This window comes from Ammospiza caudacuta, chromosome 1 (genome assembly GCF_027887145.1).
Source record: "Ammospiza caudacuta isolate bAmmCau1 chromosome 1, bAmmCau1.pri, whole genome shotgun sequence".
In the NCBI taxonomy this organism is placed as follows: Eukaryota; Metazoa; Chordata; class Aves; order Passeriformes; family Passerellidae; genus Ammospiza; species Ammospiza caudacuta.
The window spans coordinates 6,629,090-6,641,208 of NC_080593.1; the positions used below are offsets into that span (position 1 = coordinate 6,629,090).

At 39.4% G+C, this 12,119-nt stretch overlaps 1 protein-coding gene across 2 annotated transcripts in view; it reads right to left on the reverse strand.

Annotated features, from left to right (window-relative positions):
* XYLB (xylulokinase) overlaps positions 1–12,119 on the reverse strand; it is an 85,506-nt gene that overhangs the window by 12,425 nt on the left and 60,962 nt on the right. For both annotated transcript variants that reach the window (XM_058806782.1, XM_058806791.1), the window contains exon 16: positions 2,930–2,988. In XM_058806782.1, the coding sequence (XP_058662765.1) occupies positions 2,930–2,988 (59 nt within the window). The remainder of the gene's footprint in view (positions 1–2,929; positions 2,989–12,119) is intronic.

Consider the following 12,119-nt stretch of genomic DNA (forward strand, 5'->3'; position numbering starts at 1 on the left):
CTCTAACAAGCATTTCTCAAGTTTAAATTGTACAAACTTTTGGACAACATTTTTTTTTTGTATCTCTGAGGAGCCTCATACAATGCAGCTCTACTCTATACTGATTGTTAAGAAGTTCTGTAATACTAAAAATAATATTTTAACAATTTAACAAATAACTTTTTTTTACCAAAATTATAAAATAACAATTATTCAAAGTTCAAATATTTGGTGAGTTGTTCAGAACTGTGGTATCTCTCACAAATAATTTAAAAATAAACTGTTAGAGGTTCTACTGCTTAAGATAATTCACTGTGTTCCATGTGGTCATTAATCAAGCACCACATATGCTATAAAAAGCTTCCTGGAACTGTGGAGAAAGCTGCCCTACTAAATTTTTTTAAAACAGATTTTCCTAAGTTGTCTCCTTTGTGGTGTAAAATATAGGAGTTCCTGAACGTTGATTAATTAAATGATAGTGCTTTGTAGCCCTGGAACAAATTATCCAAAATTGACCATGATAAGGGTGGAAGCTGTTATTCTTTATGCAACTGATATGGTTTCTGAGGTTTTGATTAAATTAAAAAGAAAGATCCAATTAACCAGTGATTGAATTAAGTGAATGACACTGTATTGATCATATTATTTTAAGGCACTTCTAATGAGTTTTAAAGCCAGCTGAATTGTTATACGTGAAGAGCAAGCACCCCAGCCACCACTCTCCCAGTCCCATGGTTTTTCAGCTGTGTCTGTTACCAAATTATGTATTTTAAGAACATTTGTTTCTCTGCCTTCATTCCACAGCAAGGAGATCCTCCTGGCACCCAAACTGAAATACAGCCTCAAACAAAAACTCATCTGTGAACCCAATCTTTCCTTAGCAGAATTACTCCTGTAAGGACCAATGTTTTAAGCAATTAACCAATCAGTTAATTTTCCAATGTCACATTCTTAGGCAAAGGAACCAAAGCAGATGAAGAGAAGTGACATCTACAGGCAAAACATGCCAAATTTGCTGCTCCCCAATCAGCTCTACAGGCAGCAGTTACACACACATGTGTAGATGCCTTAGGAGAAAACAGCTTTTTGCCTTTTTGCTCTTTAACTCCCATTTAATCCAGCCCAGGTTTTGTGGAGCAGAGAATTGAGTGCAATTGTCAAAGAGAATGGTGTGCAGCTGAAGCTGGCCCTGACAGGAAGGGATTGGAATCTCCAGAAAACATTTCACCCTGTGTTCACTATGTGATAGATGAGCAGTGCAATGGTTGACTCTCACAATTAAATGACAAATATTATATATAAAGTTTTATAGATTTATTGTAGGAGTGTGTCCCTTGCTGACAGAGTTACAAAACTATTCTTTGTCTTTTTAAAAAGGAAATAAGCCCAGAAGTTTCTCTCCTTGATTAGGTGAAAAAGGCATCTCATAGGACCCAGAGGAATTCACCTCAAACTTTAAAAAAGCTAATTACACAAGAGCCAAAAAGTCCTGCCTGAGCAATTTACTAAAAAAAGTAAACAAAGAAACTAATTGCTTTTGTGAGATGTTTTACAAAGGGCAAGAAAGCCTCTTGCACCTAGATCAATTTTTCTCTGTAAAAAGTTTGTTATTTTGCCTCTTATTAAAATTGATAGTTATGTTTTACCCCCTCCTTGCATTGTTATCATGGGATGGCCTGGGTAGTTGGGACATTTGGGAGGGTTGGCTCATTACTATGGCAGCACCTGGGCTCTAATCAAGATGGAAGAAAGTGATCTCCATCACTGGACAGCAAAGAAACAGTCAATGGACAAGACTTTGGGAGGGGCTAAAGGGTTAAAAATTTTATCATGGTGGGAAAAAAATTCTTTACTCCTGGCACTGTATTGTTTTCTCTATTCAGTCTTCTGTCGTATTTTTTGATAAGGTTTCAATAAACCTTTTAAATTTTTGGAAGTGAGTGTCGTTCCTCGGAGCTATCACCAGTGATAAGATGGGCCCAAGATTAGAACTTCTGGTGTTTATGCCTACCTCCAGGTCAGTGTTGGAGCCTGTGGTTAAAGGGGAGTTTGTCAAGGCAGCCCCTGGAGCCCTGAAAGCTCCTGGGATCCCCTAGAAGGAGATTTTACATTTGTTAAGTTAAAGCACCAACCCAATTGGGGTTTTGTTGCTTTTCTCTGTGCTGCAACAGATGGGACCTCACCCAGCTGCTGCAGGGCAGACAGATCATACCCAGACATCTCACCAGAGATCACTGGATTTGGGCAGGATGAATCCCAGCCCAGATGCCTCTCTCTGTGCTGTCACAGCCAGCTGAGAGGCCTCTCACCATTTGTGAGTGAGGCTTTGCAGGGCTCAGTGGGCAGGAGCAGAGAGCACACAGTCTCTGCTCTCCACACGATGGATGGAGCATCTTACCCAGGCTGGATGTGCAGCAGCAGCAAAAGAGAAGGTTGGGACAAACAACAAAGTGTAGCCTCCTCCCAGCAAATTACATGATGGTAATAAGTAACACAAAGACAAGGGGTTGAGGTATGTATGAGGGTGTTTGAAAAACCCAACAATAAAAACAATGTTTACCACCAGCATAATTCCCCTTCAGCTGAAAGAAACCAATGGCTCAACTTTGACCTGAATGACAAAAAAAAACCCTCAGGTATTACATAAGAAGTTTCTTTGTGATTTCTATGCTGATTGATTTAAGTGATGAGACATGGAAATCATCAGTGCTTTAGATACATATTCACAAAACCAGTCAAGTGTGAAAAAAACTCTAAGTTGAATGTAAAATTAGCACTGGGCTAAAGGTTTTCACACTAAACCTGAAGAAAAACCCCAAAGACCTGCAGCAGATTCACAATTCCATATCCACACCTTCCTGTGCAGCTGTAGTGATATGGATTAAGTACAGCAAAATAAAAAATGGAGATGTAACTGCAAGCTCAGTTCAGGATTTAATTTTCTACTTACCTGTAAGATCTTTTTATTGTGGGATGCGCCACCAGTAGCCAAAATCCTTGTTTTAGGCACTGCAATGCAATAAAAAGTACAAATCAGACTGACAGTACACATGGTCAGGATTTGTGCTACTGAACCAAGTACAGTGAGAACAAGGAGGTGGGAGACAGGGTTCTCTCTCTGTACCTCTAATTTACCTTCTGTAAAAAAGGAGATAACACTAATTACCCACTTTTCCAAGGCACATTAGAACTCCTCCTTAGAAGAGGCAACATAAATATTGCAGATCTATTATTATTGTAGTGCTATCAATGTCAGGCAGATTTGCAAAGGAGATACAGAGTAAGAAAGGCAGTGTTATTATATTACAGCTCTGCTTTGAGGTCAGATTGGTTTGGCTCATAGCTGTATATATACAAACTGACAGATAACCTTTAAAATCAGCAGTATTTTCCAAACTTATCTCCTCACGACGTTCACAGTCAGAGTTCACTGAAACCTGGGCAATCCCCATGTGCTTGAGTGACAAGGAAGTGTGTCAAAAGGCAATTACAGATGGTCTAAATCATGTCACTAAAATAAAAAAAAAATTCTGAATCTTCATCCAGTGGAAACCCACAGCTTTGGGGAAGTTAAAAATATACCCTGTGTTCTTTAGGCTTAAAGAAATCCATCCTTTCTTCTACATTCCTGAATGTCTGTCACAGACATCTTTTATGAAAATTCCTTTCTTTAGGGTTTTTCCTCTTGAGAAGCTGAGAGGTCTCAGGAACAAAATGTAAATAATGATTATCTGTTGCTGTAGAATGCAACACGTAGATCTGTGATTAGTCTTATGCAGTTGTTTTTAATTAATGGCTAATCACACTAAGTTGGTTAGGACAGAGTCTGAGCTACAAGCTTTTGTTATCATTATTTTTTTTTCTATTCTTAGCTAGCTTTCTGATGAAATCTTTTCTTCTACTCTTTTATAGTATAGTTTTAATATAATATATATCATAAACTAATAAATTAATTATAAATTAATTAAATAAATTAGGCTTTCTGAAACATAGAGTCAGATCCTCATCTCTTCCCTCATCCTCAGACCCCTGTGAACACTGTCACAAATGTCTGCCTCACCATTTATTTGTGTGCATGCTCCTCTGGAGCACAGCATGCAACAATCCACAATCACAATTCAGCAAGAGATTCCAAATATAAATAGTCCAAATGTTCTCACTGAAGTTCTTCAAAGGCTTAAAACAAAATAAATGCATAAACACTTTGATATGGTACATTTAAAAAAAATCTAAACACTTAATTACTCTGATTTATGACAATAATAAGTGATACCATCATGTATACCCTCCCAAAAGGGAAATTTCACTGTGGTTATTGTTTTGTTATCTTAACTTCCTTTTTAATAAAAGCTAAAGATAATTTATTTCTCACAAGGCAAAGTTGGGCAGCTTACACTGATGCCCTAAATAACTTATTGTCATTTATCCTTTCAAGTATCTTAATGACAAAAGCCCCGAAGACAGAATTAGAAATAATCAGAAAAATGTAGCTCACCACACCATTTCCAGACCCCCATCTGGGTGCTCAGGTGGAGCCCAAGACCCAGACAAAGCATTGCATGGGGGACCCTTTTTAACTGATAAATTTAATTTTATTTTCCTCTTTGGAGGATATTCAGTGATGCACAAATTGGGTTTTAAAAGCCATTAGGATCTCTGTCAATGTCAGTAAACAAATAAAACAAACAGCAGAGTGATTCCTCAGGGAAAACAAGTTTCAATTATACCAACACAGAGTGACAGATTCCTGCCAAGATTATCACAACAACATAATAGCGCAGAAACCAGTGAAAAATAACTAGCAAGCCTCTGTTCCTAGAAACCAAACCAAACTCTAAGTTATTTGCCTGGTAGTCACAATTCTGCCTTGTTGAGGATATAAATTCTTGCGGAACCACCACATCCAACGTGCAAACACCACATTTCAGAGACAGGCAGCAGGACAGGATGAGGAGCAGACACACAGGCTGCACTTCCCAGCAGCTCCAAGCAAGGAACAAGCCAGGCTTGCTCTCCAGTGCCTCTCAAAGGGGCCCCTGCTGGGCTCCCACCATCAGGAAAGAGCAGTGGGCAACATCAAAGTGCCAAACAGCATCCACCCTGTGAGAGCAGCAAACACAGCCCAGCTCAGCTGCTCCCTGCGCTGCCGTCTGCACACCAGCTCTGGCTCAGGGCTGCTGCTCCACAACCTCCCAAATGTCTGCATTCGGATCCAGGAACGGACAGGAGACTCACTCCTTGCTAGGCCAGCACCTTCAGGGTTTGGCTGTGTTATAAATTCATGCCATCGCTGTAATTCAAGAGACTTCTGTATCAATAAGTTATCAGAAACTTAGGGCAATCAATAAGTTATCAGAAACATAGGGGCAAATTTACAGTGCATTTTCTATTTAATATTTAAGTAAGCATTTACCCCACTATCAGTTGAGTTAGGTGTCTTCCAAGAGGCCAAGCCAGATCTCAAGTCTAAAATTGTTTAACATGCTGCTATCTGCACACCCACCTTAATCCAGACTAATTCTTTTGCAGCAAAATACTAAGAATTGTTTCAGAATATACCTAACCTACTTGATAAAAGAAACTAACTTAATTTACACTGTGAATTTTCTAACATTGGTTAGACAGCTCATGTTCTAAATTGGATCCACTCATGAGTACAAACACCCACAGACACGCAGTAACCCACCCTAAACCTGCGCTGAAGATACATGAAAGGCAAAACCATTCATTCTCCTCCTCTTGGAGTAGATAAGATGGCTCACTCCACTGAAACACATCCCAGCCAAGTGAGCTTTAGCCATCACTGTGGGATGGCAGACTCTGAGCTGCTCTACAGGTGGGACTGATCCATCCAGGCCACATGGGAGCAAAATCTCAGGTGAATGTGGAGGTCTGCAAGTGGCCAGAGCAGAGACAACATCATTCCCCCTTGAGTTTCAGTCACTTTTTACAGACAAGGATTAGGTCTCTAAACAACTTCTGGAATTTGCTGAATTTTAGGTTTACTTCTTGTTTCAGTCTCTCTCCAAAGAGCAAGGAAAATACATTGATCACTGATTTCAGGGATTGTCTTTTTAATGCCAATAGTGTGTGCTTTTGTGAACAGTGGACATTTGCTCTGAGATGTGTAATTGGATACATCTTATAAATAAATAAAGCAAGCCCATCATTTATGTATAAAAGGCATTAACAGAGACATTATTCATCCATCACCAGCAGTGTTCTCAGCCAGCTGTGTTTGAATCTGTCAGGAGCTACCATCCATCCCCTGCAGCACTGCACAAAGAGAACTTCACACTGTTACTAAAAAATCCCCAACAACAACAACAGCAGCAAACATAATTCAAGAATTCAATTCTTTAACAGTTGAGAGAATCAGATTTAAGCATCTTTTAATTAAAAGCTCCCTGCATACTACCTAACCAACCAGTTTATTTCCTTCTTATTGAAAAACTAATTGTTTTTTAGAGAGCTGATGCTGAATTTTAACCCTACCTAGAAGGGTTACAGCTGCACATGGCACAGTGTTGTTCTGCCATATGCACATCTTCTGGAGATCTATTGTCTTCTGTTGAACATGATGATTGACCTAACAAAATAGAGTTAAAATAATGGTTCCCACTGGACAGGAGGAGGGACAAAGCCCCAAGTAAAGAAGTTTATGTGGGAAGTCTGAGCAAAAGGCACTTTCCCACAAGGATGAGAAGGCAGCACACTCTGTGCACATCACCATGCACACAAAATACTCATTGTGCCTTCCACGGAGATCCAGCAAGAACTGAGTGATGTTAAAGTTCATCTCCTGTCTCTTGCTTTCAGCCAAAATATTGCTTTTATTGAAAGGTACATAGGGAAAAGAAAAAAAAAATCTGTCACTGAGAATAGAAGGAAATTACAATGATATATGTTCAGCACTGTCAGTAGTCCCAAAAAAAAAAATGCAGTCCTGCATCACTGTGTATTTACAAACACAGAGGAGGGGCAGGCACTGATCTCTGCTCTGTGTGACAGTGACAGAACCTGAGGGAATGGCCTCAAGTTGTGTCAGGGGGGGTTTAGGTTGGATTTAGAAAAAGGTTCTTCACCCACAGGGTGGTTGGGCACTGAACAGGCTCCCCAGGGCACAGCACCAAACCTGACAGAGCTCAAGAAGTGTTTGGACAATGCTCTTGTTCACAGATGTGACTCTTGGGGATGTCCTGTACAGAACCAGGAGTTGGACTGTCATCCTTGTGGGTCCCTTCCAGCTGAGGGCATTCTGTGATTCTATGATGATAAACAGAGCTATTAAGAAAAACAATTACATTGGGAAACTCACCAGTCAAAAGGGTAATGCTGATAATTGTCACCAAAATCTTCTGCCACATCATTCATGGACAGAGACTGGAGGTTGAATTCAGCCTCCTGCCCCACCAGGAATGGGTCAGATCAGACTGGTGACAGATCCAGATGCTGGAATTGGTGGGATGGCTCCTGACCTCAGGGCGTTTGGATCTTGCTGCATTTCAGCAGGACAGAAATGGTGTGTCTGTGTCACTGCAGAATTTTGCTGGTTCATGCACCTCAAAGTCCAAAACCAGAATTTTACCTTCCATTTTGAGACTGAAAACCCCTCGACTTTTTCATCTAAATTTTCAGCGCTACCCACAGTCCTGGTTTGTACCCCACACTCCAGGCACATGCTGACTTTCAAAGCTCTTAAAGACAATTCCAAGAATTCATCCAAACAGCTTCATAACATCCTTCTCATCACAACTGAATCCATAAATAAAACAGAACAATAGAACATGTATTCAAAAAGCAGCTGATTATGCACATGAACCCACGCCAGTTATAAGCATGATTGCAAATAACTGCAATTTACAATTTGCAAGCAACAAGAAAAGCCCCTCCTTTATTTCTCTGATTAACTTCAAAGACTATAATTTTTTTAAACAGTATTTGCTAGCTTTTCATTCAAGAAAAAAAAAATATGGGTTTTTTGTCCCATTTATCAAACAAATATTCCAAAATCATCCTCCTTGCTTATTAACGCTTCCAAAATTCATGCTAATCTTCTTTATTCATATAAAGACACTGAAATTTAACTCCTGCTATGGTAAAAGATTTCTCTTATCTAAATCCTCTGTAAACATGGCCTTTTATGTCCCTGAGACTTCTAGGTCTGGGTCCTAAACAATATCTACATGAATGAGGCAAAAGCAATGGAAACTGGAATGTACCCTTTTTCTGCTTTTCCTTTTTAATTTAGACAAATATAACTGCCCAAGTAAAAGCCATTCAAAAACTATTTATTTTTTTATTCTTCAGAAGTGTTTCTGACTTTCACTTTGAAGCATCAGCTAATTTATTACTGACAAAAGCAAGCCAGGTTTGCCATAGAGGATGGTTGCTTTTTAACTGGCAAGTGAAGAAGTTTTCATATATTTTGTAACGTGCTTTAATTTCACTGAGACTTGCTCAAATGTTTGTCAGGAATTTTCCTGACACAAAATTCAGTCTTATTTGTTAAATGGAGTGCCAGGGGAAGAAAAACAACTTTTACAGATAGAATTGATCATCAGCCTCCAAGGCCACTGTAGTAGAGCTACCATTAAATCAGCTGTAATTCAACAGAGGGGCAGAAACAAGCCTGGATTTTCTCAGCAGCAGTGACAAATTTGCCTAATATTCTCAACATTTATGCTACTTACATAGATAAAGTCTCTGCAATGATGTGGGGGAGACCAGGCTTGATTTTTCTTGCTCACACTGCTGTAAGGCAAGAATAACACCACTAAAATGAGCAGAGGAGCAACAATCAAGTTGAAACAGAGTAGGAACAGTTTAGTAACCAAGGCTCATGTGCCACTGATAGTCACAGGTCATTCTATGTTCTCAAGAAACATTGTTCATGAAAATGTCAAATTTGGCTTTCCTAAGACCTTATTTCAATCAAGGCAAAACTTTAGGATTTCAGAACCTGAAGCTTGAAGACACCAAATCATTTATTGAAAATCCTCCTAGTCTAGCTCAACTCTGAGATTAATTTTAAATTTAATGTTGACTCAAAGCCTTCTCCTTCTTGATGGATTTCAAGAAGAAATAAACAAAGAAAAGCATGCACATAAATTACCTCTTAAAAGCAGTTTAAATTACTGCAGATCACCCCAAAAAAACCCCACACAGACCAAGAGGTGCTCCAGAGGAAACAAAATCTACTCAAGATACAATTCAGCTTCATTGACTGCAGCAGAATTACACTGCAGGGAAAACTTTGGTACATGAGTGGTAAAGACTTCTTTGGGAACAAGCAGATCAATAGTCATAACATTGTTATAACATATACATTGAAGCTGGCAACAAGGCTTCTGAAATATTTGCAATTCTTGTAGAAATGCTGCAGAGCTGCAATTGCTTATCAATTCACAGTGATTTTCAATTTATTTTTTTTTAGACACAGATCTCTATTTGGCAGAAAGTTATGATGGAGCTTGGGACAAATTCCAAAGGTAAGGTATTAAAAAAAATTCCACAGCTCAGCACTAGAGCTTACAGCAAGGGGGAAAAAAGCAGCAGATTCAGACAAATAAATGTTGTAGATAAAGGTTGAATATTTTGGAAAAATATTTCTCTGAAGCTTTTAAGGAAAGAGATGGAAGAAATGGCAGAGGGGTTGGAACCAGATGATCTTTGAGGTCACTTCCAACCCAAGAATTTCTGTGATTCTATGAACACAAAATCTGTTTGGTCAACATTGAAATTGTCTTGGGGGGAAATCTTCTCCTGAAGACATTACTACTAGAAGCAATTTAATGAACTTTGCTATCTCTTGTTTCGTTTCTAGGATCTGAATCAATTCATTAAAGAAAAAATGAGAAAAAAATAATATTTTTCATTAATAAGGTAAAAAAGATTCATGTACCAACGTAACTGCTTACATCAAGTTTATTTTTTTATTTTTTGGCACTCAGTTTTCATCTTTTGTTACCCATAGTTTGGATATTATAAGAACTGTGTGTTGGGGAAAATACTGACAACCACAAAAACTATTCAGCAGTTATTCAAACATCTATAAAGTAGTCAAGGCTCCAGTTAAAGGCTTAGCCTAACAAAGAACAACCTGCTTTGATTTACCCTATGTTGCCACAATTATTCATGAGACTCTTGGCAACACCTCTATCTTCACCTTCCACTGCAGAATTCCAGTTATTCAGCAAATAAACAAGAGATCTGGAACCAATGTGACAAATTAACCAATTCCCAAAAAATGTTCTGAAGCAGGTGGTGCCAGTCTGAATCAAAACCTAGAGGAGATGCAAACCAGGCCAGTTAAATCTGGCCATCACATCCAGTTTTTTAATAACATACCTGCAGACAGCTCCTAAACAGTAAAATATCAGAGTGGACCATTTGCCCAAATGAGATCACCCAAATTCCACACAGTGATCCCAGAGTCCAGATCTGTCATCACTGAGCTACTGAGACCTTAGAGAGACACAGCCTCAGCTAAAGTGACTGAGAATTTGCTATGTCCACTGACTGTTCTCATGTTTAATACTTTTAAATAGCTGCATTCCTCCCATAATTTATATTTTTATTCTTAAACTTCTAGTCACCTAATCTTTTTGGCTTTAGCCTTCCAATCAAAATGTTATTATTAAAATTAGGTTTCCCCTTCACATGTTGGCACTTTACAGACCACAATTAAATTACATCTTGTATTTCTTTTAAGCTAAGGATATTATGTTCTGCCACTCATTAAAAGGCATAATTTCAATACCACAAACCACTGATGCTTAGTGCTGCTGGCCTAATACCATTGCCTTGGTCTTCACCCCTGAAACCACTATCAAAGAAAAGAGCAGAGTTGGGAAGAGCATTAAAAATGCCTGGCACAGAAGTGCCTGACTGCATGTTATGATGGTCTATACAGATATTTACCAGCTTATAAAAACTCCTGATAAATCACAGAGGACTTTGCACTGGGAATCCCCCAGGAGAGCTTTTTGGAGGGGATGTTCTGGCTGTGTGTGTAGCTCCAGCAGGCACATTCCCTGCAGGGCCACGTGTGAGGAGTGCCCTGTGGTCCCCATCACAGTGAGCCCAGGGTTCTGGAGAGTTCTGCCCCGAGCTACATCCCAGTGCCCCCTGACAATTCCTGCTGCTCAGCTCCCAGGCTAAGGTGGGACACTCACCCAGATAGGCACATGCAAGATGTGCTCACAAATTATTTTAATACAAAGGTTGTTGCTACCTTAGGCAGTCTCCACTGACTGAAAGCAATTTTTTCAATGTGCTCTGTAGGCAGCATAGCTCAGTAGCTCCTCAAAGTATTCTGACACATGTTTTGTGGAGAAAAGAAGAAACCTCACAACTTTGTCAAAGTTGTAAATCTTGGTATGTTTATTACAGCGCTGGACGCATGTGGAGATGGCTCTCCTCAAAAAGCCATGTGTACCTCTGAGAACTTCAGGTCTCTTTTTATCCCTCTCTCAAATACATATGCATACAGTTTCACATACATATTCATTTTTATGGTTTTTGTGTGACTTTTACTACTAGTCCTTTTTTATCAGAAAGAATTCTGAGGTCAGGCTGACTTGCTCTTATAGCAGTCCCTGTCTCTCTCTATCATCTTCTATCTCCTCCCCTTTATCTCTGTCCTTCGCTGAAGTAACTTCACTGAGCTTAGGCTTTGCAGTCTGGCTAAATGACTATGGTTTCTAACTACAGACTCAACTCAAAAATGTACATTTCACTTAAATTAAAATGGATATCTATCTTGGAAAATTTTCACTTTGTTTCATGGTCCCCATCACAGTGAGCCCAAGGTTCTGGAGAGTTCTGCCCCAAGCTACATCCCATTGCCTCCTGACAATTCCTGCTGCTCAGCTCCCAGGCTAAGGTGGGACACTTACCCAGACAGGCACATGCAAGATGTGCTCACAAATTATTTTAATAAAATGGTTGCTGCTACTTTAGGCATTCTCCACTCACTAAAACCAATTTTTTCAATGTGCTCTGAAGGCAGCATTGCAGCACAGCTCAGTATCTCCTCAAGGTATTCTGACACAGGAGAAACTTGTGCCTGAAACTCAGCAGAATACACATCCTCCCACACATATCACAATTCTGATGTGTGTAAGTACCACATGTGG